Source organism: Mycosarcoma maydis, chromosome 10 (genome assembly GCF_000328475.2).
Source record: "Mycosarcoma maydis chromosome 10, whole genome shotgun sequence".
NCBI classification, from domain to species: domain Eukaryota; kingdom Fungi; phylum Basidiomycota; class Ustilaginomycetes; order Ustilaginales; genus Mycosarcoma; species Mycosarcoma maydis.
In genome coordinates this window covers 492,340-520,322 of record NC_026487.1, presented here as the reverse complement: position 1 = coordinate 520,322, position 27,983 = coordinate 492,340, and the positions used below count along the sequence as shown (strand labels likewise).

The 27,983-nt window shown below is 54.4% G+C and overlaps 10 protein-coding genes across 10 annotated transcripts; 4 read left to right on the top strand and 6 right to left on the bottom strand.

Annotated features, from left to right (window-relative positions):
• Positions 1-932: 932 nt before the first annotated feature.
• UMAG_03820 (tethering complex subunit PEP5) lies at positions 933-5,051 on the bottom strand (the record flags this gene model as incomplete). The annotated part of the gene is made up of 1 exon (XM_011391956.1): positions 933-5,051. One exon carries the CDS (start codon positions 5,049-5,051, stop codon positions 933-935), a length of 4,119 nt encoding a protein of 1,372 aa, XP_011390258.1.
• Positions 5,052-5,937: 886 nt separating this feature from the next.
• Positions 5,938-8,427, bottom strand: UMAG_03819 (uncharacterized protein; the record flags this gene model as incomplete). The annotated part of the gene is made up of 1 exon (XM_011391955.1): positions 5,938-8,427. One exon carries the CDS (start codon positions 8,425-8,427, stop codon positions 5,938-5,940), a length of 2,490 nt encoding a protein of 829 aa, XP_011390257.1.
• Positions 8,428-8,774: 347 nt separating this feature from the next.
• On the top strand, positions 8,775-9,563 carry UMAG_03818 (uncharacterized protein; the record flags this gene model as incomplete). The annotated part of the gene is made up of 1 exon (XM_011391954.1): positions 8,775-9,563. One exon carries the CDS (start codon positions 8,775-8,777, stop codon positions 9,561-9,563), a length of 789 nt encoding a protein of 262 aa, XP_011390256.1.
• A 129-nt stretch (positions 9,564-9,692) lies between these two features.
• On the bottom strand, positions 9,693-10,347 carry UMAG_03817 (uncharacterized protein; the record flags this gene model as incomplete). Its single annotated transcript, XM_011391953.1, has 2 exons — positions 9,693-10,217; positions 10,315-10,347. The coding sequence occupies 2 exons, from the start codon at positions 10,345-10,347 to the stop codon at positions 9,693-9,695; spliced, it is 558 nt and encodes a 185-aa protein (XP_011390255.1).
• Positions 10,348-12,098: 1,751 nt separating this feature from the next.
• UMAG_03816 (uncharacterized protein) lies at positions 12,099-15,113 on the bottom strand (the record flags this gene model as incomplete). The annotated part of the gene is made up of 1 exon (XM_011391952.1): positions 12,099-15,113. One exon carries the CDS (start codon positions 15,111-15,113, stop codon positions 12,099-12,101), a length of 3,015 nt encoding a protein of 1,004 aa, XP_011390254.1.
• Positions 15,114-15,723: 610 nt separating this feature from the next.
• Positions 15,724-17,334, top strand: UMAG_03815 (putative threonine--tRNA ligase; the record flags this gene model as incomplete). The annotated part of the gene is made up of 1 exon (XM_011391951.1): positions 15,724-17,334. The coding sequence occupies one exon, from the start codon at positions 15,724-15,726 to the stop codon at positions 17,332-17,334; it is 1,611 nt and encodes a 536-aa protein (XP_011390253.1).
• Positions 17,335-17,500: 166 nt separating this feature from the next.
• UMAG_03814 (uncharacterized protein) lies at positions 17,501-19,069 on the bottom strand (the record flags this gene model as incomplete). Its single annotated transcript, XM_011391950.1, has 1 exon — positions 17,501-19,069. One exon carries the CDS (start codon positions 19,067-19,069, stop codon positions 17,501-17,503), a length of 1,569 nt encoding a protein of 522 aa, XP_011390252.1.
• A 987-nt stretch (positions 19,070-20,056) lies between these two features.
• On the bottom strand, positions 20,057-22,810 carry UMAG_03813 (linker nucleoporin NIC96; the record flags this gene model as incomplete). Its single annotated transcript, XM_011391949.1, has 1 exon — positions 20,057-22,810. The coding sequence occupies one exon, from the start codon at positions 22,808-22,810 to the stop codon at positions 20,057-20,059; it is 2,754 nt and encodes a 917-aa protein (XP_011390251.1).
• A 485-nt stretch (positions 22,811-23,295) lies between these two features.
• Positions 23,296-25,740, top strand: UMAG_03812 (putative Na:H antiporter; the record flags this gene model as incomplete). The annotated part of the gene is made up of 1 exon (XM_011391948.1): positions 23,296-25,740. One exon carries the CDS (start codon positions 23,296-23,298, stop codon positions 25,738-25,740), a length of 2,445 nt encoding a protein of 814 aa, XP_011390250.1.
• Positions 25,741-26,976: 1,236 nt separating this feature from the next.
• Positions 26,977-27,786, top strand: UMAG_03811 (putative protein with a possible role in tRNA export; the record flags this gene model as incomplete). Its single annotated transcript, XM_011391947.1, has 1 exon — positions 26,977-27,786. The coding sequence occupies one exon, from the start codon at positions 26,977-26,979 to the stop codon at positions 27,784-27,786; it is 810 nt and encodes a 269-aa protein (XP_011390249.1).
• Positions 27,787-27,983: the final 197 nt, after the last annotated feature.

Below are 27,983 nucleotides of genomic sequence, written 5' to 3'. Positions count from 1 at the left end.
CGAGGGGAGAGGCGTGCCGATCGAACTCGGTGAGTGAGGCGAAGCGGAAGCTGGGGTATCGTGAGACTGGTCGCTTGGCTCCATCGCATGTATGGCGGTGGAGCGGTGCAGCTCGTTGAATCCATCATCTCGTTCCGAGTGCCACCGAGCATGTCGTGAGTTACGAGTTGAGCTGCGAACCAAAGCGAGTTGACACGCTTTGACAAGTTGAATTATGTGCAGCTCGATAGAGCGACAGCAGCCAGTACCAGAACACAGCTCACATCCGATGATGATGGTGGCGATGGAGGTGACCCCCACAGCCTCGTACCAAAGACCCAGCAAGCAGTTTTTCAGCCACAAGACCAGAGATAAGATAACGCCACTCACAACGTGCACCTGCTCCCGCTCGTGTCCGGTGCGCGCCCTCAGCTTGCTTTCTCTTTTGCACCCCCCCTTTGCTCGTACTCGCCTCTCCTCCTCCCCAACTGCCTCACAGAAGCCCTGTCCACCTCCGACGCTAGACAAACCCAGCCAAGCCGCCCGCTATCTTGGCGCAATCAGCTCCCGTCGCGTCTGGCGCAGTTTTCGACGTATCCCGCTTGACCCTGCATACGTTAAGCCAAAATTTCCCCAACCAAGCCCGAAGCCTAGGCCCAACTCACGACTCATCACGCGTCCCGCTTCTCACCACCGCACAAAACACGAAACTCGTGACTCATTGAACGCCAACCTAACACCATCATGATTTCACCACGCACAACGCACCACACACGAGCACCATGCACGATGTGCACTCATGACTCGTGACTCGTGACTCGTGACTCGTGACTCGTGACTCGTGACTGTGCATGGTGCACGATATGCACATCACTCGCTGGTGACTCTCTCGACTCGACAATCGCACCGTCTCTGCCACATGCGTGCTGTGCTGGCATGGCAACCATCTCGGATTACATCTCAACCGCATGAGCAACACCCATGATAGGCAGGCCGAACCACGCAGCCAACTGATCGAACGCTTCTGCATCGGTGTGATCCGCACGGAGCCTGATCTGTGTCGGACCATCGTGTCTTGCTTTCTCGATCACCTCCACCGCCTCTTGGGCCATCCTCCTCCTTGCATCCCTCACCCGCCGCTGATGCACCGCGCACGCGCCACACTCCGCCTCTTCCTCTCCCAAACACCGCTGGTGATAGCTGTGCTTGCACATGAAATGCACGCTCGGTAAATCCAACTGTCCACCGCACGCCGTACACCTCGTCATCTGGAACACGCGCGTTCCACCAGCATCCGTCAGTTCCGAGATCTCCCTAAGCGTTTCCGTGGTAGACTGCTTGTAGTCCGCAATCGCTGCAGCGTCGTGGCTGGTCGACGTGAGCGTGGATGAGATCGATGAGATGATAAAGTCTCGAATCACGCCAACCTGCGTGTGTGGCGTAGAGGAGAGTGTCTGCACGATCTCCAGCGTCGACATGAGCGATTTCTCGCGAATCACGTTCAGGATTGACAACAGATCCGACGTGTGTCGCGAAAGCAGAATCGGCGATGAGACCAGGAATCGCAGCACCAGATCGTACAGCTCCGGTTGTAACGATCCATACCGAGCAAGTGCTGCGATCACTTTCCCACTGCTGCTACCGGACGCATCCTCTTCTTCGACAAGCGCCGAGTCCATGTGTAGTCGTACCACTTCTTCGTACATGCCCATTCGTTCATACAGCAGGATCAGTCCATCGTCAAAGTTTTCCATCGAACAGAGCATGACTGCGTGGCTCATGTCATACGGCAGTGTCGAGTGTTGTTGCAGCAACCGAAGCGCTCGCTGTCGCTGCGATCCCGATGGCGAGCAAGATGAAAGGTAGAGCTCGAGTAACGTATTCCAGATCGATTTCTGATCCAACAACTCTTGATTTTCGTACGCGTCTTCATCATTGCTGTCCAAGCCGAGCTCGCGAAGCGCACGTTCAACGTCATCCATGTACTCTTCGCCGCCCGCCTTTTCGCTGTACGCCGGTGCATTCTTCGCCTGCACCGGTGAAAGAGTATGGTCGGCCGGCAGCTCGCCATCCATATTGACAACTTGACCCCATCGCGCGAGAGCAACCACCTCAAGGAAGCGCGTGAAGTGTTGACGATGCTGGATAAAGTGCGCAAAATAGGTTCGCGGGGATGGCACCGGATATGCGTCCATCTTATCCTGCTCTGTATTTACACCAGAAACTCCGCTTGCATCTGCTGCGTCACCCGAAGAGGCATCGGCATCGACCTCGCCCGTGATTTTGACAGTGCTAGATGGACGCGTCGCATTTTTGCCGCTTCCCTCGCCGCCAACCGTATACGGCTCAACGAGAGCAGTCGAGTTGCGTCGCGCGGGCGTGTTGCTGCCTGTTCCAGCGCGCGAGCTCGCTCCAGCTGCACTACCAGCAGTTGTAGCGTCGGCAGAATTGTTTGTCTTGCCAAACCCGCCAACTTGCAGATAGCTGAGGTACGCCGCAGCGGCCGATTTGGTCGGTTGCTCCTTGGCCTCGCTCTCCTCGTGCTGCGCCCGCTGGGCTTTCTGAGCTGCGTCCGGATCAGGCCGGAATGCACCAGAGCACAACTCAATCAGCAGTTCAGTGGTTTCATCCGGCAACTCTCCCAGCAGCGTCTTGGCATACTGTACCATGCTTGCAATCGCATCTTCCGCCTCCAAGCCGCGTACGTACAGCAGAGCGTCACTGTAATCCTTTGCATCCTCGATCTGAATTCGCAGGTATTCCCGATGCTCGCCGTACCGCTTAGCCAGATAAGCTGCGTGTCCAAAATATCCAGCTTGACGACAGACACGCATTGCTGTCTCCAAATCGAACGGAAGCTCGTCCCGGTCCTCGGCAGCGCCTTCGCCGTCTACACCATCTTCATCGGCAGCAGCAGCTGCCGAAGATGGCCTGACATGTGGCCGCTTGATGAATTTGTCGAGCGAAGCAACGTCCTTCAGCTTGGTGTAACAGTTGAGAAGCAGTGTTGTGTGATCTGAGCTGGCCAGATTTTGCGTGTGAAGCTCTTGCAGGTAGGTGGTCAGGTTAGTGATTCGCTGAGCGTCGAGAAATCTGCGAATGACGAACGAGGGTTGGGTATGTCCGATGGTCTTGACGTACTGCGCCATGGCGCCATCATAGTCGCCTTTGTTGTAGAGATGATCTCCATATCGTTGATAAATGTCACCCATCAGTGCTTCGGTTCGAGCGAACACATCCTGATTGGCTGCAGACTGCATATGCGAACGGGCCAGGTTGACAGCCAGAAGGAATAGACTTTTGCGATACAGCACATCCAGCTTCGCTCGCAGTGGTTTTTCGTCGAGCCTCGTCAACTCGCCGGTGTCAGCTAGGATGAGCACCTCGCCTGCCGAACCGACCCACGCCTCACGAATCCCAGTCTCAAACGTGCCAGTAAACGCTACCAGCTTGTTGTCCAGGTCAAAGATCGTAACCTTGGCAATCTCGGCGGGGATCATCGAACCTTTGCGCGATGTCGGCGTCGTCAGAGGCGAATCGCGGTTGCCGATCAAATTGCGAGCAGATGACGACGAAGCAGAGGTGGAGGGTGTGTAAGGTGGAGAGACAATGATGACCTGCGATGCCGAAAGGTGGATGGAAGATTTCGGACCTTCGTAGGCAAAGCACGCCTCTCGTCCTTCTTGACCGATCACGTAGATGGCTTCGTTGCGGGCGATGACCATTTTTCCTGCAGAGCCCATGTTGCTCTGGGTCTCGGACAGCTGTAAGCCGCTCGCATTTGCGCCAGGCGTGGCTGGAGAAGAACGAGGTGGGATGACGGCTGCACATCCAAGTGCTCCTCCAACGTCATCAAGCACAGCAGGGCTTCCACCTGCGCCTTTGCCAGCAACGACGTAGCGAAGTACGCGCGAGAGAGTGACGATGAAAAGGTGGACTGCTGATGGCAATACCGTAGTCTCTGGCTGCGTCGTAGCAGCTGAATTCGCATTGGAGGCGTTGCGCGGATCTCTAGAGCGACTAGCTGCACCTTTGCGACCTCTGGAGCTGTGCATCACTCTAGGCTCGTAGGATGGGCCCCCACTGTTGTCTTTCTTGCTTGCTGCTGTGGTATGAACCGTGATGGGCGCAGCAGCCTCTGAAAAGCCGAGTGCCGTGACGGGCTCGTGCGCACCAGAGTCTGAGCTTGTAGGTTGAAATACAACCTTGAATTTGGGCAGCGCAATCGCGGGTGTCGGTCTCGTCAAGGACATTGCCGATGCAATTCCGGCATTGCTCGCGGCCGACATCAGCGCAGATTCGAGTCCACGGATCAGCAGCACCGTTCCATCAGCCAGTGCGACTGAGAGGTAGGAGAGCGAAGGCGTATGCGTGACAGCTGCAATGGGATGAGGTCGACTACCGTGCTGCACTTTCCCTTCGGCTAGCAGGCGCGGCATCCAAGCGACCTTTTGGGTAGTTGCCGAAGCGTCGTTCGACTCGGCTCCTGCGGCGGTTTGATTCGAGGGAGTACGTCCACTGCGAAGATCCCAGATCCTCAAGATGGGAAAGCGGGAGCTTTCTTCTTCGCCCAGAGAGACAACTCTGCCACGAGTATCGCAAGACAGATGTGTCACTCGACCTGCCACGCCCGCTGAAGAAAAGGCATCCCACGTCGACAGTTCCTGGAACGTTTCTGGGTCTAGCACCTTGATCCTCCCTTGTATGGTGCCGACGAGCGTACACGGTTGCTTCCGTTCAGCCTTTGGTGATTTTGTGGTGTCTTCTGCTGATTGCGATGGGTCAGCGCCGAAGTGAACAGAGGTGGACACCACTGCCGTCGATGATGGATTTGGGTCTGTACTACTGATCAGAACGGACGCTGGGGGTCGAACGGGACACTGGCAAACCGCCGCCACTTCGTTCGGATGTCGAAGTGCAGACGGTGCTTTTGAAAAGTCGTCGAGATCTCGCACTGGAGATGACTCGAAAAAGGAGAACTGTCGCCATGCTGGGCCAGCTGCTGCTGTCGCCGCGGCTGCTGCCGCCGCCGTGCCGATCTCGCCATCGGTAGTGCCCGCTTGGTGGGGCATGGCGGTATCGTTGAAGATGCTCGAACACCCCTTGGTCAGCCACGCCTCTATGGTTCTTCTTTCGGCGATAGGATGTGATGAGACGACTGACAATGGTGCTGAGAGGTGGATGTCGTGGGATTACATGCGAAAAGTGCGTGATTTAGCGCAAAGATGATGATCTGTGCAACCTCAGCGCTGCGTCGAGTAACTCAAGTAATGAGTCGTGAGTGATTCACGATTCGTGATTTGTGGAGGCAATGTTGAGCTCCGGTGTAACATTACCGAATTATTCCCACGTCGTGCGTGTCTCACGTCTCCCGTCTCCGTCCTCATGTCTCGTGTCTCGTGTCTCGTGTCTCGCGTCTGATGTCTCATGTCCACAAGTCCAGTCGTACGTGTCCCAGACTCTACTGTACTGTGTGGATTCCGGGTTTCGACCCACGATTGCGTAGAGGAGATTTCACTCAACTCAGAAGAGTCGTGAGTAGAGGGTTCTTTTCCCAAGTAAGAGACACGAGAATCACGAATAAAAGGGAACGTCGAACCCAATCACGAATGGTGACAGCTGTCTCACATAGCGAGACCTTCTCATGCACACTTCCCTTTCATCATACACTGCTTTCTTCAGGGGGAAGCCGCTTGACACCTCGCATGAATATACTGTCTTCAGTCCCTAGACTCGCACTCTCGCAATGGATTCCCCACAAGTCGCCTCGTACGAAACTTGAAGGCCTCAACTGTATTGATCTTTGCACATCAAATCGTCATCACACACATGGGAGTCCATGTTGCAATGATAAAAGTGAATGATGCTGATGTGTGGGTTCTAAATGATGTGCCTGTGTGTCTTCATGTATAGTCGTGAGCACACGTTTGCATATCACGAATGTGAGAGAGTCCTATTCTAGTTGAGATCACCGCCAAGCCAGGCAAACACCAAAAATGCAACACCATACGGTGTAGCCAGCCTTTTCAACGTCCACGCCACCCTTCCGCTAGCCCAATGTCTAGATCCTTTCAGCACGGTGCTCTTGTCGCTTGCGCTAAATCGTCCATCTCTTCTCATCAAGTTTGCAGTGCTGTGCCCCTTAATCTGCTTGCCGTTGGCGGTGGAAGAAGCGAGACTGATATTGACGGGATTGTTCTTGATCCAGTTTCGCTTAAGTTTGGACTCTGGTGAGTCGGCAGCGCGTCTGCGAGAGGCAAGCGACATGAGCAGCGTTCGCTGTGCTACTGTGCTCACCTTGTTCGTCAGACTCGAGGCGGGCGAGGAGCAAGGCAAAGATGCGGAAGAAGGTCGAAGATGCTTATCCACGCCAGCGACGGTTCGAACGATTTGGTTGTCAAGCACCGGCCTAGGGATCTCTGGCAAAAAAGGTGCAATGAAGTAAGTATGCAGCAGCAAGAGCGGGATCGATGCTTTGGATGGGTCCAAGCCACCCGAGTGGAGCCGATCGAGCTTAGCGGTTGATTTTGCGTGCTCGATGAGAAGGGTGAGAAAGCCCGGTCGGGTCGCGAGCGTGGGAGATGGACATCCAATCCTTCCTTTGAATGCAAGGGCAGAGCGAGTTGGCCGCGGGCTTGATTTTGATGATGAGTCCGAGCTGTTTGGCGGAGACGACGCCAGTTTCTGCGACTTGCGCTTCAACAACGCGTGCGAGCTGGTGAGCATCGGCGTGGCCGTTTCATTCACTCCTGGCGATTGCCACGTGTTGGAAGCAACGCGACGCAGAGGATGAGGCGAGCGAGGGATCATGGCCCTCTCAAAGAGCCTCGACATTGTGCTGCCCGAGGTATTCTGGGCGCGCAAAACAAAAAAGTCGGGTCGGCGTCGGAAGGCTCTTGAACCCAACTCGATCGCTCTGGCTTGTGCATTCGCTCTTGCACCCCTGACTGCCGATCTTCCTACGGTGCTCAAGCCAGTCGTTCCATCTGCAGATTCCGTGGCTGTCTTTTTCGATCTTGAGGAAGCCGAAGTGGGACGATAGCCTGGCTCGCGCTGACCTCGTTCCCACTGTTTCCTGCCTTCCCAGATGACGACGCGCATCAGCTCGAAAGGACGACCGACTAGCTCATAGGAAAAGGCACCGACAGCGCCTCCTACAAGTAGGATGATGACAGCAACCACACGTCCTTGTACTGTACGTGACTGGTCGTAGCTAACATCGGCATCAGTAACCGACCTTTGCCCTTGTCGAATCCAATGCCCAACTCTGCCTGCGTCTTCGATATGCATCTCTCCTTCACCGTCATTTTGATCGTCAGCTTTGCGCCGGCCGACAACGTTGGTGCTGTCATCCTGCTGAGCGGTGCCACGCGGACGAACTATACCCAGCCCTCTCGCGTTGAACCAAGCGCTGACACGATCCACCGACGTTGAAGCGAAAAAGGCGCATCGTCTCGACACCTCAAAGATGAAAAAGAAACTACCGAACCCAACACTGTCACGAATGAGCGAGAGCGCCAAACCAGATCCGTGGACACCGCCGCGCCATCTCTTGAGCCGCTTCTCCCATTCTTGCCGCTTTTCGGGCGACATGGTGAATCTTTGCGCAACACTTGCCTTTTCGTTTGCTGCTGTCGTGGCTGGCTCGATCAACGCGATAAGTCGAGCTCGTAGTGTTGGCTTGGGAGCGCGTTTGGATCGTTCGATCGTCTCGTTCTGCACATCTTGCACCAGTTTGTCACGCGCAATGGCGGGGGCGAACGGCAGGATGGCAGCTCTTAGAATGGCTCGCCATGAGATGGTGGTAATGGGGTGCACTGTTGCGCTGCGATGATGTGAGTCAGGCCCACTGACGTTGCGCTGAATGATGTAGCGCACATTATCCAACGGGGCCGAGAGAAAACATTGAGCTGCGCCAGCTACCGCACCTGAAGCTGTCACAATCCACAGCGGCGTCCATTGTGGCTTTCGCTCCTGCTGCTGCTCCTCTGAGATTTCCCCAGATTCCAGTTTCTTCGCTTTGGACTTGGACAAAAGCCGACTCTCGGTGATGCTGTACGCCTCGAAGAGGGTGAAGCCAATTGCCGTGTTGAAGAGGAGAGGAGGGAGCAGCAGGTGCGGTAGAAAGTTGGAGTTCTCCCTTCGTAGCAGTGTGCGCAGATAGCGAAGGCTCAGAGAGCGACCCTCTCGTTTTGCCATGGCTTCCAAGATGGTCCATGATGATAATTTGACGGGCCGGAAGAGTCGTACGGGGCGTTTGAAGAGGAAGGCTAGCGTGCCGAAGAGGGCACGGATGACTGCGCCGCCAAATGACTCTTGACGTGTCGGCTCTCGCGATCGCGAGTTGCTGGTCGAATTGCGTCGCTTGGATACTTTGTTGGAGGACTCGGCATCTTTGCTGGTAGAAGGGCCTTTGGTGCTCAAATGAGACGACGCAGTAGCCGACATGCCGCGCGAGTTGCCGTGCGCTGCAAAAGAGACACTTGCTTTAAAGGCGTTTGACGGTCTAGCGGGCTGTCCGATACATTTAGCAGATCATTCTGATGGAAAGAGGACGTCGGTGTTACAGAGAGAGGGCGCCGGAGGGTGAAGGTCTGGGATGTATTCGTGATTCACGATTGACAAAGACAATCAAAGACAACGCACGAGCCTTTGCGTGTTCCACGTCCCGTGTTCTTTCGTGTTTAATATCTCGCGAATTTCGCACCTTGAAAAAGCGCTCGTATGCTGGACCCTGTCATGTCGTCGTTTCCATCATCAGCACCACCAACACCCACGACCACCACTGCAGCGACATGAAGCGCGCATCGTATCGGAAGCCGTCCAAATTAGCTCTTACGCTATCGCTTTTCTTCATCGGCTCACTCGCCTCCACTACTGCTGATGCAACCTCCTCTTCCATACCAGTGGATCGTCGCTCATGGAAACCTGATAGCGAGCTTCCTGGAGCCAAATTCGTGCTTGGCGACGGCAAGAATCAAGGCTCCAAAGTAAAAGGATACGAGGGAGAATGGCCGCTCTGGTCATCCTTCAGGAAAGCTCAAGCAGGTCAATCCTCTTCCAGCGGTGCGACGTCGACAAACTCGTCTGTCTCAGGGTCGAGCAATTCTACAGTGCACGTCTGTGCACCCATCGGAGAGTGCGAACCTTGTCCTGATGATGTCATTCACCTACCCTACTGTCGACCTTACAACAATCGACGCCGTGTCGCCTGCAGTCCCGTCACCGACCGCAATAACCCGGAAGCCGTTCAAGCCGCACTGGATGAAGCCAAGGCTGCAAAGTCCGGCTCGAATTCTACGATTAGACTCGGATACGAAGCATGCGGCAAGTCAGCCAAGAAAGAGGCACGAGATTACTTTGAAATGATTGCCTTCATCGCAAGCATCGCCATTTTCAGCGTATGGGCTTTTATTCAGCGTCAAAAGCTGCTCTTTCAGAGACAGAACCAGCAACTCCTGTCTAGAGTGACGGGTAGGAGGAGGTCGTCTGGTGTTCCAACGATGGCAAGAGGAGGTGTAGCTGGGGCCTTGCAGGGGAAAAGGAAGAAGCGTAACGCTAAGCTCGCCGCTGCTCCGAGGTAAGACGCTCAAAGAGGATCCACATTCGACACTGCTGTTCAACAACTTCACAAGACCCACACGTGCATGTCGTCAAGATCGTTCGGGTTCACATCTTGATCGCATCGTTGTTATGGAGACGTCAATGTGCGGTTAAGCAGTGCGAGTGGTGCTTGCGTCCCTTCCGACCTCAATCTCGCCTGCACCTACTGCACCTGTACCGCTTTCCGTTCCGGTACTCCTGCCGACCGTCTCGAGGACGTCCTCTGGCTGTCTCGCACCCGTACTTTTGAAGTCACCCCCACCGATCTGGTTGTGAGCAGCAGACCCGGCGCTGCTAGCAGCAAGCTTTCGCAGATCGGGTTGGTCCTGGCTGAACTCCTGGTTCCTCTCCGACTGCATTGCGTCTCGCTTTTCCTGGCCAGGAGTGGAGATTCCCTGTTCGGCGCCGTTGAGTTGACCGAAACCTAGGCTGGCGGCCGAGGCGTTGGGGTTGGTGGGTCCGGAGATATTGTCACCTTCACGTTGAGCTTGGGCGATCTCTCGGCGAGCGTCTCGCTCAGCGCCGATCTCGGAGCCGAGGGCGGCGGCGCCATCGAGAGCTCGTGCGCCGCCTTTATTGGGACCTGCAGAGGAGCCAGGAAGAGAATGTGATTGTCGGTCGCGCTGCAGTTCAGCCTGTGGTACAAAACCACACAAGAAAATGGGGAACAGAGTCAGTCAGGTGTAACGTGACGGAGAGTGTATAGCAACGGACATGGGAGGTGCAACATACGACAGAGTGGGGAGCGACTTCAGCGCGAGTCATTTTGGATATCTTCAAGGGAGAATTGATATTGCTGAAGTGTCAGCAACAAGTGTATGTCAAGATTCTTTTGGATGAAGCAGGTGTTGTTCTTCGACCATGGCTCGATAGCTATATATACTGGTCTTCCAGCAATGCCGAGCGTTAGCCAAGCGGCTCCGGCGCTTGTCAGAAGTTGCGAGCGGATGCCCATGTTCATGTTTCCAACTGCTACGATAGCTGTGCAGTGACTCGCAAGGTGCAAAGCTGACGCAAGCGAAGTACTGATCGTTCCATCATACCATCATTCGAGCGTGGGGGTCAGCAGGGTATCCAGCTCACGGCCTCGCGGCCTCGCGGCTAGTGTGACTTGATGTGACTTCATACTACGCCATTGACGTTGATTCGTGATTCACAATTGCGGCGATTGCGGCTGTCAGAAGAAACGATGAATCAGCCACCCCAAAAAGCTATTACTCACGCTAACCTGTTTTGAAATGTTATAAGTTATTCTTTACAGCCTCCACACACGCGATCGGCACAATTCGTGGTTTCGCCGTGGAAGAACATCAGTCATCCATTCAGCACAGTTAAAGGTTAAGCGCACGAAAGCTGTCGTCAGGTGGGCATGCGACTCACAGGCAGAAGGCGGATTCGTGATTGGCGACAAGGCAAAACTGCGCAAGTTTGAGAAAGAAAGAGACAACTGAACAGCTCACGAGTCGTGAGTTGGTCAAGTTAGTCGTGAGTGACGAGTCATGATGCTCCAGACTGGCGAGATGCGGCCAGAGATTCACGAGCGAAATCACGAATGAATGTCCATCTCGTCCAACGATTCGCCACAAGGTACTTGATAGCCGAACGCTTCCTGCCTCGAGAGCATCTTGAGCTTGCGATTGTGCATAAACCTCTCTGAGACCGCCGCGGTTCGAGGTGCGTTGAATTGCAATCCCTTTTCAAAGAGCCACAGAATCTGTACTGCCGTTACCCTCTGCTCCTCCATTCTGACCAATCCAAAGCAGTTCCACGTAAAACTGGTCTCAGGCACTGACAGAGGAGCGGTTCCTACCGAAGAAGGGGCTAAAGACTCGGTTGCATTGCCACTGCGAGGAGCAGGAGGGAGCGAAGGACTAGAATCTAAGCCACGGCTGGCCAGGATGCTGTCGTGGAGCTGTGAGTTGTCGGGTTGGTCAAGATGTCTTTTCCTCTGTGGTTAAGCTTGCTAGCTAGGAGATCCAGAGGGGGCGTCAGGGTTTGATCCATGGTTTCGGACCGTCGAGCTGTTGATGGCAAGACCGTCTTGACCGCCAGTCGCCGTGCAGGTTGAGCAGCGGCAGATCACCATATCGACAAGGTGAACGCCGGGTGGTTGTAGACCGAAGAATCCTGAACCCCCATTGCGTGAGAGCCTCGCTTCCTGTCTCCTACGTTGTCTTCTGCCTCAACGATGCAGCCTGATTCCCGGCGTGATCCAGCTGGCCTGTCTGCCGTTCAACAGGCACACCATCTGCGACCTTCTGTACACGGTCTACTTGGCAGATCGTCTGCCTGTGGCCTCACGCCTCACTCTCTGAGTCACGCAAGAAAAACTTGTTTTGCAATCGTGAATGTACACAACACGACCCCCTGGACGCTTCCTCACGGTTCGTGGTTTGTTTCAGCATCGACGTCAGCCACCATTCATCCACGGTTGCACACATCGCACGCCGAAATATAGACTTGAATAGTGGTACATATCCATGCTGAACCTCGACAATGGCACTCCATTTTTCTGTCTAATCCATATGGCTTGCCAACCTAGCCTTGATACTCGTGTTCTGCGCGTCCAACTTCGAGATCTTGGTCTGTAGCTCTGCCATCTTGTACATCAAAAATTCGGTCCTTGCTTTGGCGGCTTCGCTCGTGCTGATTGGCGCCACTCCAGCGCTTCCACCGCCAAAGATGCCGAGCAATCCGCCGCTTGCGCTTTCCTTTTTGTCGTCAGCCGGCGGCGGAAGGACGGCTCCTGAAGTAGATCCAGCTCCAGAGGTCACTTTGAACGGCGAGCCTTGGATCATTTTACTAATGTCAGCGATTTCGGCTTCGATTGTTCGCAGAGATTTTTCGGCCGACTCGATGGCTCCCGTGTTAGCTAGTAGCGTCTGCGTATCGTTGAATACACGGTCCGAAACAAGTCGTTTAATGGCTTCCTGCATCACGGGTCGACCGGCACGGATCGCAGACGGTCGGCCATCGTGATGTCGCACCGAAATGATCTCGGCTTGCTCGAGCGATTTGATTGCTGTTTCGTTGCCCTTGAACTCGTTGTGCAGCAGACCGTAGTAAGAGACCTCGCCTGTCTTGGCAAGCTTGTTAACAATCGTCCACGCTTGAGAGCGCGTCCACGGAAGCGAAGATGCTTCACCCGAGTCGTCGCCAAAGGCATTCTTGCGCAATTCGACAACGCTTCGGGAGATGATATCTTGTACCGCCGATTCGACCGTCTGACCCAACGATACTTTTTGCACCAGCGTTTCGAGATCGGTGAGTCTTCCACCGAGCTTGTCTACCCACGAGGCTGTCTCGTCATCCAAAGTCGGGGCGTATTGTGGTTCAGAGGATGCAGCTGCACTACCGTTGGTCGTGTAGTCGGCATTCGCGGCGGCAAACTCGGCTGCGGTAGCTTGGGCACGAGTGGCGTTGGATTCGTAGGCAGGATGCCAGCTGGGCGCTGCCCCACCGAGCGCTGGCAAGCGTCCCATCTCCTTGAGCTTGTTGTACACGTAGCTTTGCGCCTTGTCCTCTTCCGCATCGGCGAGCGCGATACCCTGGAAAGGAACATTGGGCAGCGCTTTGGCGAGCTCTTTGCCCATGCCCACCGGATTGTCCGATACGAAAACAACATGGGCGATGCCGTTGGTCACCAGCTCAGCCGCCCACTCGGCAAGCACTTGATGCAAAATAGCCTGTTTGATGCCTTTGTGGTGGAACTGCTTGATGACGACCACAGGCGAAACGAACGTTGTGTTTTTGTCCTTCTTGGCGATCGAATCGTCCTCGCAGGTGACCAGATGTTGGAGCGATTCAATCGTGTTCTGCGCTAGCTCCGAAGCCTTTTCCCCGAGAGACTCCTTCTCACCCACGGCACCGTTGTGCACAGTGGGCACGCCGGGCGCCGGATAGAGGGTCTGTGATGCGCTCTGCTTCTTTTCAGCTGCCAGGCGAGCTTTCTCGGCTTTGACTATGCGTTTCTGCGTCTGCTCGTTGATGTGGTTGAGTGCGTTGGTCACAACACCCAAGATCTGCTTGAGCTGTGCATCTGTGGGTGTAGCGAACCCGGCTTTGGACCCGATGAGACCGACGGCGGCCAAGTCAATCATGTTGTTGATGCTGCTTAGCCAGCTGAACACGGGCCAGTATCCGGTCTCGTTGGCCAGAGCATCGATGAGCAGCGAATCGTTCTTGGCCGTCTTGGCAATGACGTCGCAGTCGATGACCAGATGCTGGACGTCACGTGTGATGACCCTGTTGACCAATCCCGTCTTACCTGAGCCGCGCGGGCCAGAGATGGTTACAAAGGTGGACGGCTTCTCTCGGATCCATTCTTGAATTGTCTCTGCCGACTGTCTGCGCTCCCACCAGTCGTCGACGTCTCCCTTTGCATCGCCATCAGTGTTGGTGAACAGACCGACAGTGTTTTGCTTGAGCCAGGCGTAGACGCGGTATTCTTCGAGCGAGAATGTATTGTGTACCTTGCTCTCGACCATAAACTCTCGCACGGGGTCAAAGACAATGTAAGAGATACCGCCGATGAGGAAGGCGACGAGCGGAAACACAAGCCTCGGATGGTTTGAGATCCAGTCCCATGCCTGTTTGCTGCGGAGCATGCTGCGGAAGGTGATGACAAAGCGGGCACCGTTTGGGAGTTCCAAGCCATGAGCACAATTGCGCGCGCTGGTAGCACCTCGAATACGGGAAAAAGTGATCAAAGCCTCGGAAGGTTTTTCTTTGACAATTGAGACGATGCGACCATAGGGACGCAAGGTCTGCCATAGCTGCTCCTCGCTTGCATCTCCGCCTTCGAGCTTGACAAAGATACGCGTAGCGGGAAAAATGTTCATGTCCTCGCGGAAGGGTTTACCCCGCACAACATGGACACCAGGTGTGCCTAGGAAGAACAGCGATGGATTAAAGACTCGTCGAACGCCAGACTTCAGACGCTTTTCGATGGTGTCGAGCGACTCTTCGTTTGTCTCGTTCGGGTCTTCGAGGTAAGAGAAGGTGACGAAAGCACCGCCGTCCTTCATGCGTTCTTCTGCGCCAATGACTTTGAAGCCATAACCGACGCTCTGATCAGGTGGCAAGCTGGCCTTGACACGGTCGAGCACGGAACACTTCTCGAGTGAGGCGAGCATGTACCGAATGTCCCAGAAGCCGAGTCGAATTGGAAAGACGGTGTCGAAGTACAGGTAGCCGATCTTTCGGAAAGGGTCGTTTTCCGTCTCTTGTTCGGCATCTTCTGCAACCTTGGCGGCTTCGGGCGAGGTGGAAGCCAATGCTGCTGAGGAGGACCATCGACTGGCTGGATGAAGGTTCACCGCTGAGGCTGGTATTCGGTGGATGCGTCCAATAGCGCCTCTAACTGGAAGAGAGGCAGCACTTATCGGTGCAGAAAGCCTAGCTGAAACGAGAGATGAAGCATTCGCTCTAGCGACGAGCGTTGTTGAAGCGCAGTATCGAGTGTAAAGTGGTGCGGCAGGCGCATTTGCACCTGCGAAACGTGCACGAGACGCAGCTCGAGCGAGATACATGATGGAAGTGAAAGACGCCTGTACGAGGATGCTGCAAGTGAGGTCACGGCTCGCACCGGGGGAATGGACGACACGGCTATGCGGCTATGCTGATGGCGTAATGGTTTGACCTGATGATAGTGGGCAAGAAGACAGGTAGAGCGATAAGGATCAGTAGCACAAGTTTGTCGACGACATGCACTACGAGATCAGCTCAGGGTCCTGTTTCAGGGCAAGCCATGAGCTTCTCGCTCTCAAAAGCCATGCTTCAAGTTCTGGTGTCTCTGGCGGCGGACTACGTCACTCGGCGTGCACGAAAGCCATCGTGGATCGGGCTTCGGTTGGCTCGTGAATCAGTCGTGAGTGTGTTCCTCGCCCCCTTTTCCGGGCTTGGTCGTGACTTGATCAAAACTTGTTAGTAGCGACTGCGTAACAATTGTAATAATTTTGGACGCTGCACCTTGCGCGTTTCACAGTCACGAGTCGTGAGTTGCACGTCAGGTCAAAAGTTGAAGCGACGTTCTTCTAAAACCATGAATCGTGAATCGTGAATGCTTGCTGAAGCCCAAACCTTCTCCTTGGCGCCGGATCACGACTACAACACTGTCCCAAGCGGCCGAACCTCAGCACCATGAGCCGTCGCAGTGTTGACACACTCTTCCGTTCTTTATTGCACAGTCGTGTCGTTCCATCTACATCGGCCAGCTGCCCAGTGCAGCGCCCGCAAAGCAGAAGTTGGACGTCATGGAGATATTCCTCTTCCTCCGCGGCCAAATCGCCACTTGCCTCCTCCTCTGACTCGGCTGCCAGCAGCTCGTCCAACGACCATCGATCCATAGGGAAAGCGCAGACCCTCTTTCTCACACACGAGTCGTCTCCAGGAACGCCGTTCATCCTGCCTCATGGTATGCGGTTAGCACGGAAGGTCGAGCGAGTAGTCCGGGATCTGTACGACGTATACGGCTATGATGAGGTCCAATCACCGCAGCTCTACAAAACCTCGCTATGGAAACGGTCCGGTCACTGGGACAACTACCGCGACGACATGTTTGCTGCTGAAGGATACAAGGAACGTTTCTCGAGCAGCATCGATGACCGCCGAACATCGTGCTGCTCGATACACCCTCCCACATCAGCAACGGAAGCGACAGCTGCAAATGCAGAAGACGAATCCTTTGGCTTGAAACCGATGAATTGTCCCGGTCACTGCCTGATCTTTGGCTCGTCCGAACGATCGTATCGCGACCTTCCGATTCGATACGCCGAGTTCTCGCCTTTGCATCGAAACGAAGCTTCCGGTGCTTTGACCGGCCTTACTCGTGTCCGTCGGTTTCATCAGGACGATGCACACGTCTTTTGTCGACCGGACCAAGTGGCTGTTGAGATCAACTCGATGCTGAGCATGTTGACTTCAGCCTACGACACGTTCGGCTTTAGCGATTTCGAATTGGTGCTTTCCACACGCCCCGAAAGTTTCATTGGTAGTGTGGAAGAATGGGATCGTGCGGAGGCTGGATTGAGGCAAGCGCTGGATGCTAGTGGCAGGAAATGGGAGATGAATGCTGGCGATGGGGCGTTCTATGGGCCCAAGATCGATATTCATCTGGTGGATGGTCAAGGACGAAGGCATCAGACTGCTACGATTCAACTGGACTTCCAACTTCCTCGACGGTTCGATCTTTCCTACGCCGATCCAGCTGCCAAGCAAACCAACGAGCGAAGTGTACCGGTCATGATACACCGCGCGATTCTGGGAAGCGTCGAGAGGTTCATGGCCATCCTAATCGAACAGACCGCTGGCTGGTGGCCATTCTGGCTTTCTCCGCGACAGGCCATCATCATTCCTGCCACTACCAATAATCCGGCCCTGACAGAGTACGTCGAGAAGCTGCACAAGTTTCTCTCTCTAGGCATCCACCCGGACGCACCACCCTCATCTTCATCCGAACGCCACCTCCAGCGCTTCTTTGTGGATGTCGAGTCGAACCCTCAAAACGAAAAATTGGGCAAGTTGGTCAGAAAAGCTCAATTGGCAAGGTACAACTACATCCTCGTTGTGGGAGAGAAAGAGATGCATACAAACACGATCAACGTAAGAAAGAGAGACGACAAGGCTGCGCCAAACAGGTTGAGGGAATTGGCCAGACAGCAAGCGGAACCAGAGCGAAAACAAGTTGGCCAGTTCCAAGCCACCGATTTGCGGGAATTGTTTTGCCGCCTAGACTCGAGTCATTCTTGGTAACCTCAGTATAAATCAAGCATCATTTTGCTCTATGGGTCTTCCTCGATCGCAATCGTGAAACACCAGCTAGCCAGCTAGCACATACCACGCAAAGCATCGCAACGCCATGAAGCATTCAAAACATAGCATTCACTTTTTGCAGTCTACAACCCAGTTCGAGCCCAATTTACACAGACTTACGGTGTTCGAAAGCATGTTCCACCTCGTGGTCGACGTGGATGAAAGCTCTTTCCACCATGGGAAGCGATTCCAGATTGTCTTGCAGTGCCTGACTCAGGTCATGGCTCTTCCACAGCGGCGTCTCGGGATGCATGACAATGTCGATCTCGACAATGTACCTCGGACCTGAACTGTAAGCCCTCACGCTCTCGATCGCCTGAATCTCGTCGCTGAACAGAGCAGCGTTGTACGTGACCAGCTGCAAGAAATCGGTGGGGGCAGCGGCACCGGCAAGCGTCTTGAACTCGTCGAATGCCGTTCGTGTCCACGAGGTGATGATGGCGAGCGAGATGATGAGCGCACCGGTAGGATCGATCCATCCTGCGATCGTGGCACCAGCAGCCGAGGTGAAGATACCAAAGCCGTTGATAAATAGGTCGTTGCGGTGGTCTTGGTAAAGCACTTCGACCTGCGAACTGTACTTACGCAGTCCAAAGCAGTAGATAGCAAGCAACGCTTTGGTGACAAAAGCAATACCGACAGCGATGAGTGATGCAATGTGAAGCTTTTTGTCGCTATCGCCTCTGGCCAGCTCCTTGATGGATTCGACCACGAGGATTGCCGAGACCATGCCCATCAGCGCAGCGTAGGTGATGTTACCGATAGGCTCGAAACGTGATCCTCCGATGGGCCATTTGCGTTCGTCTACCTTCTCGCTCTTGCGGTGCAGCCAGTTGAGCACAAGATTGGCGAAGGGGTCGAATACCGAGTCGGCAGCAGTGGCAAACAGCGAGAGCGAGAGTGAACTGACAGCAGCGTAGAGTTGAAGTGCAGCAAGCACAAAGTTGGCACCGATTGATGCATAGACGGCGATTTTGACTTTGAGTGCCGACGACTCGCGACCTTGCTTGTCCTCGTCTGCATGTGCAGAGATGGGTTTGAGAAGACGTTCGATGTGCTCGTTTTGCGCTTCATAAAAGTCACGAATCTGGCGCTCGCTGCGCTTGTTCTTGCCCTTGCCCGAGTGTCGACGACGGACCTCGGACTCTTCGACGACGCGCGATCGAAGCAAGAGCGGGTCTGTATCCTCCGTTCCAGGGGTGGCCGGTACTGGGCCACCATAGCCCAACGAGCCGGCATGCGAGCGAGACGATCCGGCGTCGGTGACGCCCTCAGCAGGTGCATCCAGATGTGCCTCAGCAGCCGGTGCAGGCGAGGGAGAAGAAGAGTGGCCATGGTACTTGTGGGCGTGGTGGAAAGCAGTGCTGCCCTGCGCTCGAGCGTAGGCGGATGATGTGCTAGGTCCAATGTTGACGTCGATGGTAATGTCGTTGCCGAGGTTGTTTTTGTACGTCTGAAGATGAGGAGGCAAAGGCGAAGAAGGCGCTGTGGCTGGACGACGTGTAGAAGCGCGAGCAGCGGCTGGAGTAGGAGCTGTGAGCTCAATATCCTGATCGTCAACGGGCGAAAGTGGGGGGGAAAGGCCCGGCTGGTGGTCGGATGCTTCGTTGTTGGACGAGGCGGTACCAAGCTTCTGCTGAGCCACCGACATGGCGGATGAGATGATGTGCGACATGACTGTCCTTGCCTCACAACAGTCAATGACGGGGTGAAAAGGCGGGACGGAGTGGAAAAGAAGATGGAGTGAAGAGCAAGAGTTGTGAGTGGAAGCCAACAGGAACATGCACGGTTCGAGGGCAATCGTAGCCAGACACCAGACACGAAAGGCGTGGGGTTATATTATTTATTAATAATATTATAATAATAACGTTTTCGATTATTAATCGTGTTGAATTGCGCAGTTTGTCGCACATGGTCATGACAGGTGTGTGTCGTGAGCGTGTCTGAAAAATCACGAATGTGCGTCTGTGCGGTTGCTCTTCTTGGCTCGTGACTGGCGCGCTGAGCAGCTCGCTGTCCTGAACTTTTTACACAGCCACTCGTGACTGGTGCCCACGCCCGTCACTGAAAATTCTGTGATTCACGATTGTTTGAAATCAGCAGAGAGGCCATCGCAGCGGTAACTTATCAGATTATTATTCGTGATTCGCGATTCGAAAAAGAAAGCATCACATGTCAACAGGAATTTGCCTGTCTCGCTCGGGGAATTTGTAGGACCGTGTGCCCCTCGCTCTGCTCTATTATGGTACAGCCATTCAAGGCCGCAACTGGGTTTAGATGTCAACCACAAATCCACAAGTTCACATGGACCAATCACATCATATACGAGTCAGACGTAGAGAGAGCGAGTGCATCTTTCACGGTATGATCACAATCCTAGCCGCTCTGGTCAGTGCGCAACAGCTTGGGCCCTTGTCGTTGACTCGCTAAGAAGAACAGAGGCGCGTTTTCGATTCGTGATCTGTGATGGACGTGGACTTCTTTTTCTTGGCATGCAGTGCTGGGAACGTGCTCTCCGCAGCAGCCAATCACCATTTCTCAACACTCTCTGCTCACCTCGGATGGCCAGGAAAGCATTTCGCAAAGCCAGACATGGTTAGGGTAAGTGAGCGGCACTACTAAAAATACGATTCAGCTGCTTCTTGCATGCCATCTAGCCTAATTAATGAATAAACACATCGAGTCGCGTGAGCTGGCTGTACGTCTCGCTACTCATGCGGAACCGGAGCATACCCGCCCACATCATCAACGCCCTTGCCTGGGCTCGATACTCGTCCATCGCGCTCGTGCCGCTCCTGTGGATGCTCTCCTTGAGCTCCTGGTGCAGCTTGTACAGGATCGTCATGGTCATGAGTACAATCTCGGAAAAGTTGCGTGCAATGTTCTCGTCAACCTCCTTAAACTCCTCGGCCTTGCGCGTGATGGCTACCACATCCTTTCTCGATTCGGCATCCAGAGGCAGTATACGCAGCGCTTCGATCGTCTGCAACGCCTGCAGGTTCTGACCATCGCTGTGGAGTCCAACCGCCTTTTTCAGCTCCAAGAGACGACGACAGGTGTCGCGGTTCTTACCCGAGTAACCAAATTGCTTCTCGTACGTCTCCAGAATGGCCGTGGCGAGCGTAACCAGGTTGCTAGCCGCGGAGAAGGACGCACCCGATGAAAGTCCCGTCGTCTTCCATTCGGCCGCACTGCTTGGCTCTGTCAGTCGTGCGCCGAGCTCCTTGTTGAGCACAGCAACCACAGTGTCGTGCTGGCCCGCAAGGTTGTACAGCAGGATGGCGGACTCGGTGCGGTGCGCCATGTCGCACTGCGTCGCTGCCACTTGCACAATCGTCGACAAAAACTCGCGCTCGTTTTTTATCTTGATGAGTGGCAGATTTCTCTCGATCAGCCCGGGAGTCTTGGCACCGTTGGTGCGCACATCGCCCAGTAGCTCTTGGAATTCGGTCGGGTGCGCTTCGAGCACCAGAGCACGGATCAAGTCGTGGCAGCGTCGCACCTGCTCGGACCCCACAGGCTCCCCCACATCCGCGTGCAAGCAGATCAGGTACAGATACTGCAACGCATCCCGACGCGACGCTTGCGAGAACATGCGCACATATCGCTGCACCAGCTTAGCAAAGTCGACCGAGGCGATGCTTCCGCCCTGCCCGTCCGACTCCACCAGCAGATACTCGACCTGCGACGAGGCCGCTTGCGAAGGAACGCGCAGCAATCCGTAGTAGGCGAGCGCTACCGCAAAGTGAATCGCATCCACCTGGTGTGCCGAGCGAGAAAAGAGAAACCCGACTGCTTTTTCAAATTGACCGCACAACAGCAGGAGTCGGAAGTAGAAGAGCGGACGATTACCTTTGGGGTCAAAGTAAGCCTCGCCAAACTTTTCTACTTTGTTGCCTAGATCAGCTAGCGTGAACCTGTCACGCACCGAGTCTTGGGCATCTGCATCCTCGTCGTACGTCTCACGCACCATGCTCAGCTGAAGCCAGAGCCAGTTCTGGATGCTCGAGGTGAGCAGCGTGGGAAACTTTTTCAACACGTCGATCCTCCCGATGAGTTTGTACAGACCGAGCTTGTAGGGGTCGTGAACTTCGGGGAGAGTACGGAAGCGGGAATTGTACTCGGCGACGAAGCGATCCTTTAGCAGGCGTGGCAGGCGGCGGTCGGGCGAATCAAGCCAGGCTTTGAGATAGGCAAGGAAGGAAGGGTCGGTGGAGCGGATGCGGTTCTCATTCTCGGAAGCACATTCGAGCGCTTCTTTGGTTCTACCGATGCGAAGGAGGAAGTAAAGCTCGGCCCAGATGGGCACGTTGGTTGATGCATCGAGCTCCTTGGCCAGGTCAGACCTCCACTGGTTCTGCGAGCTGAGATGCTGGACGCGAAGAAAAGCACTGACGGTAGATCGCACAGTAGGAGCCCCACCACGTTGTGCCAGCACTGGATTGGCAGCGATGACCTGCTCCATGTGTTCTATAAATTCCTGCTCGAGGAAGGCCTTGGAGCCTTCAACAAGTTCTTTGCGCAGATTGATGCCGTCGACGCCATGCCACGCCTTGAGATCGACGTAGACAGGAGCGTACTCTCGTTCCTTGACCGGCCTGGCACCGAACTCGCCGTTGCGCACGTTCTGCTCTCGTACCATGGAAGCGAGCGCCTTCCAGCTTTCATGCAGCTCCTTGTTCTTTGCATCCTCGCCGAGACCGGAGATGGCGTCGATAAATGCATGCGCCAGTGCAAGGCTGTATCCTTCGAGACGTGAGGAATTGAGTCTAGAAACAACCATCTGGTATCGGGCCATCTTTCCGTGCATTTGCGAGGTAGCGTGGCCGCCGAGCATGGAGCTGGTACTGGTCGGCAAAGTGTGTGACGAGGTTGAGGCACCGAAGCTGGAACGAGAGACGTCGATGTCAGCGTCGCGTGTCGATGTCGAGGCGTTGGTCGGCTGATGTTGGCCTAGTTCTTCGAGGATCTTGCGCTTTTGCCTCTCCCAGTCGCGATGCATGGTGCGATCGAGGTTGCGATGAAAGTCTTGAAGCGTCTCGCGCCTGCCTTGCTCAATTGCGCTGATGATAACCTGCTGATGCTCGTGCGTGAGGTAGCTCTCCACATCTGTATCGTAGATGGGCTGAAGTGGTTCAAACGTGCTTGCAATGTTGGCAGCGTGGATGGTGTCCGCAAGCTGTGCGGCATCGATGCCACCATTCGCGAGAAAGTAGTGAGCGCGAGCATCGCCAGGCTGTGCGGACCCAGAACGCAGGTTTTTGGAGACGAGCTTGCGACTTTGATTTTCGATCTGGTCGAGACCTAGTTGGATCTGAGGCAGATCCGAGCGGCCGAGGTGGTTGGTGAGTTTTCTCGACTGCTGAAGTAGCTCGGAAAGCGACTGAGGCGCCGCATCCATGGGGTAGTCGTTCATACTTGCGTAGCTGCGAACGACGCGCAGGTGGTGAGACGATGTTGTAGGATGGAAGAAAGAGGCAATTATAACAACACCGACGCACAACCCTTTTTCTTCGCTGCGCAAAATTACGGCATTCGGAAAACATTCACGATTCACGATTCGTGAATCGAATCACGAATCACGAATAACGTTAACTTAATCGTGAATTGGTGAATAGCCTCTCGTCAACCCGTACACGATAGTTAACTTACTCGATAAACTTTGAATTCGCTGAGTCGCGTCTTTATCAAACTCGATTACACTCACATTCGTGATTGCCGCACAGTCCAACACAGTATCTCGCTGTTGTACTCGGACGTGGACGACTCTTGACGCTTGTCTACCCATGACCTCCATCTACCTTTGAAGCACATTTCTTTCTCTAGCGGCTGCCATCAGGTCCTACTTGCGTTCATTGACCCAATAAAGGGCCAGCCTGAGGGCACAAAACGGCAGTCACGATGTTCACTCGGTGCATGATGCTGCTTGCTGGTGCTGCTGGTGCTGCTACTGCTATCGTCAGCGCGGCATCAACTTCGAATGGCACAAATTCTTTGACAACAGCGATAGCGACGGCTACGCCAACCAAGCCAGCCGCGCCCGCCCTACCCGTGCCAGATGCAGAACAGCAGGAACGCTTCTCTTCCCTGGCCCTGTTCCTCGTGCTGTCTCTACTCATCATGTCCTTCTGGACTTCGTACTACCTTAAGGTCAAGCGCATCACCGCGGTACATGAAACCATCGTAGGTCTCTTTGCCGGCATGTTTGTCGGTGTCTGTCTTCGCGTTGGGCCAGGCGAGCAGGTGCAAAACATGCTCAGCTTCAGCAATACCATCATGCTCAATGTGCTGCTCCCGCCCATCATCCTCGCATCTGGATACGATCTGCGACAAGAAAACTTTTTCCGCAACTTTGGCACCATCCTCATATTTGCCTTTGCGGGCACTTTCATCAGTGCCATCGTGGTCGGTGTGATCGTTTACCTCTGGTCTCTACTTCACCTCGAATCCATCTCGCTCACCTTGCTCGAGTGTCTCATTTTTGGCTCAACGTTGAGCGCTACCGATCCGGTCACCATTCTCGCCATCTTCAACACGTACAAGGTGGATCCCAAACTGTACTCGGTCATCTTTGGTGAGAGCATTCTCAATGATGCTGTGTCCATTGTCATGTTTGACACTCTTTCCACTTTCCGCGGCAAGGACATTTACATTTCGTCCATCTTCCACGGTATCGGCCTCTTCCTGGTTGTCTTTACGCTCTCCATGTTGCTCGGCGTATGTTTCGGTCTGGGATGCTCACTGCTGCTCAAACATTCGCGACTTAGCTCGTATCCTCAGTTGGAGAGCTGTCTCGTAGCCCTGATCGCCTACACGAGCTACTTTTTCAGCAACGGCGTTACCATGAGTGGTATTGTCTCCCTTCTCTTCTGCGGTATCACGCTCAAGCACTACGCCTACCACAACATGTCGCGGCGAACACAGCGAACGACGCGATACACGTTTCAGACGCTGGCCAACCTTTCGGAAAACTTTATCTTTATCTACCTCGGCCTCAGTCTCTTCACACAGGAGATCTTGGTATACAAGCCGCTGTTCATTATTGTCACCGTTGTTGCTGTCGTAGCATCACGCTACTGTGCAGTGTTTCCCATCGCCAGTGTGGTTAACGCATTCAAGCGGGCCCGCAATAATCGACGCGCGCGAGCCACTGGAGGCGGTGGTGTGCCTCGGGGCAGTGGCAGTGGCAGTGGCGAGGAGGAGCTGCCACGACAGTATCAGATCATGCTCTTCTGGGCTGGTCTGCGCGGTGCTGTCGGATTTGCGCTCTCAGCAGGTATCGAGGGACAGAATGCAATTGCCCTGCAGACGACGGTGTTGGTGACAGTGGTACTGACGGTGATTGTTTTCGGCGGAACTACGGCGCAGATGCTCGAGATCTTGGGCATTCGTACCGGCGTGCAGGATGATGAAGGCGATTCGGATGATGAGGAGGACGAAGATGATGTGATGCGGTTGAGGGGGATGCAAAGGAGGGGCTACATGGATGCGGCCAACTATCGCGATGCATCAGAACGAGCGGGCTTGACACGACCAGGTAACCGATATGCTTCGGGTGGCAAGAGTGGCTACCGCGATGCAAGCGCAAACTCAAGCCCGCGCGCATCGCTGAGCCACGCCAACTCTGTATATGCACGAGCGCAAGGTGGAGGCGGAAAGGCTGGTAACCAGCGTGGAGGATTCGCCGATGACCTGGACGAGGAAGAGGATGTATCATCTTTGTCTTCTGATATGCTTCCGTCGCGATCGTCGACGCCCGGTCCGACATCTGGTCTCGGTCCACTTAGCACCAGCTCTGGCGGTCCTGGGTTTGCAAGTGCACGCTCGCCATCCAACGCTGGATCGCTACCGAGCCTGAGCGAGATCCGTCGAGCTGTGATTGAAGCATCGTCCGCGGACGGCTCCACCTCATCGCCCGCGAAACAGCTTCTGGACCGAGCAGGCCTCGTTATGAAGGACGGTCAATGGTTCCAAGCCATCGATCAGAAATACCTGCTCCCGCTCTTTAGCAATTCTGTTGCTTCACGCAAGCACGAAGAGAAGAAGATAGCTCGTCTCGCTGCACGAGATGCGGCGGCTAGCCAACTCGATCTATCTCTGCAGGTGGGTGATGCGAGTGCAGGTGGGTCGGCGGCGGGCGGCAGGAAGAACTTTTTTTCGGTCGAAGAGGACGGAGATGCGGATCTGTATCCTGCAGAACGGGATGCAGTAGTGGTGGATGAAGACGACGAGGACACAGGAGTGCCCGTGTTTGACGCAACGTCATTTGCCAGTGGACGAAGATCGACCAGTGGGCGAAACACACCAACGCGAAGAACCTTTAGCCAGAACGATGAGGGCCTCTAGGAAAACCTGCAGCATATCGAGCGCGCTCAAGGTGTGCTGAAATGCTGCTTGGCGCCAGGCATGCACACGATCGACACTTCATCTTGACAGCTGTTGATGTGCTTCATGTTGTTTGTGGGATCATCGCAGGGTGATGCACACGAGGGTAATTTTAGCGATCACGTTGTGAGACTGACACTTACTAACAAAGAGTAAAGTTTGCCCACGTGATTCGGTGTCCGTGATCCATGATCTGTGATCTCAGTGGTGAATAAGCCAAGCACAAAAGCTCTGCAATTTACGATACGAGGTTGACGTCACTCTGTCGTCCCGTGCCTGTGGATGTGTGGCCCGATTTGCACCTCTAATGGTGTCCATGCTCTTTTCGTTGGCGCCGATTCTAGACCATCGTGTCTAACCTGATCAGCAAGCATCCGACTCAGACAGGCTTGAACAAAGGGAGAGAGACAGAGGAGGAAGCAAATCACGAACGCGCGGCAGTCTGCAAGATGAAAGGCCCCCGATTGAAAAAGGCGGGAGACAACTCACGACTGCAAAATGGCAGCACGTTGGCTTGGTCGGAACGTGAGTCGTGAGTTTGAGATCTGATTCAAATTCGATCACGATTCGTGATTGATTATTGCTCATGTGCGCTCATCTGTGTAGTGTGGAAGAATCGTGAATCGTGAAAGAAGTTACGACGTTCGTGGTTGTTATCTCTAATCTCGTCTGCTCTTCTCCTTCGGGATGAAGCATTACGACAGAGTGGAAAATCAAAAATTATTTATTATTATTTAATATACGTTACACGATAACGTTAGTTTGCAAATTCCACCTCGATGAATCACGAATTTCAGTTATTTATTTTGCGCGAGCTATAAAATAGTAAAAAAGTCAGAGAGAGAGCCGATCCTAAGTTGAGGGCAAATGTTTCTCCACTTTTGGTTTTTAAAAAAAAGGATTTATTTTTACCTGTTTCAGGCTTGACTTTCGCGATGTCGGCCGTCAGTGGCTGAGCTGCGTTTCATGGAAGGACGTGCGCAGCAGTCACAGAGTGCGCAACGGCCAAAGTGATTTCTCATCATCTTCCTGCACATCCACCTGCACTGACATCCAATTGAGACTATCGTCACACATTGCGTATCCACGTAGCTTCCTTTGACGCCAGTCAACTCTACCACATCCTTTCTCCGTTTTTATCGAGCGACTCTGCAGTAACATCAACTGGCCGTTGACCTCACATCCACATCAGACACCATGCCGCCCGTCGACGCCAAAGCACCGTCCCAAACACCCGCCGAACCCATCCTCTTCTCGTTCGCCGACTCGGATGAGCTGTCGCGCAATCTGGCGGATTTTGTGATCAAGGCACAGAACGATGCGATCTCGCGTAGGAACAAGTTCACGCTCGCCACTTCGGGTGGTTCGCTACCCAAGATGCTCGCCAAGTACCTTATCAACCGCGACGATAACGCTTTGCGGTGGGACAAGTGGGAGATCTTCTTCTGTGACGAACGCCTGGTTCCGTTGGATCATGAGGACAGCAACTACTATCTGTGCCACCAGGAATTCTTTTCGAAAGTTCCCGAACTCAAGCGAAGCCAAATCCACACTATCGATGAAGCCCTGCTCGATGATCCGGAGGAGTTGTCGGATGCGTACGAAAAGCAGCTGGTGCAGGCATTTGCGGGAAAGGAGGCGGTTCGAAACCCAGTGTTCGACCTAATCCTGTTGGGTATGGGCCCGGATGGCCACACCTGTTCGTTGTTCCCCGGTCACGAACTGTTGACAGAACAGGACAGGTGGGTGGCACCCATCGAGGATAGCCCCAAACCCCCGGCCAAGAGGATTACGTTCACCTATCCCGTCCTCAACCACGCTCACAGGTTGGCATTCGTCCTCGCGGGCGAGGGCAAGCAGGAGATGCTCAGCAAGGTGCTCGATCAGCCTGAGTTGGGCCTCCCAGCTTCCAGAGTCCGTCCTTCGCCCCCTGGTGACATCTACTTTTTTACCGACAACGCCGCCAGCAAGACCACAAAGTATGCCAGGTCCGACTTTAAGCTCTGAGGCACGCCGCACGCACTTGTCGTTCATCTCACCTGGCCACCACGCCCCAATCGTCTCGGATGCTATGCGTCATGCGTCATTTGCTATCTGTTACTCTTCCATCCTCCTGTACTCAGTATGTTGAAGCGCAAAGTCAGCGCCAACGTGAAACCCAGTGGAATGTCCGCATCGCACGCACTCGCCATGCAACCACGCTG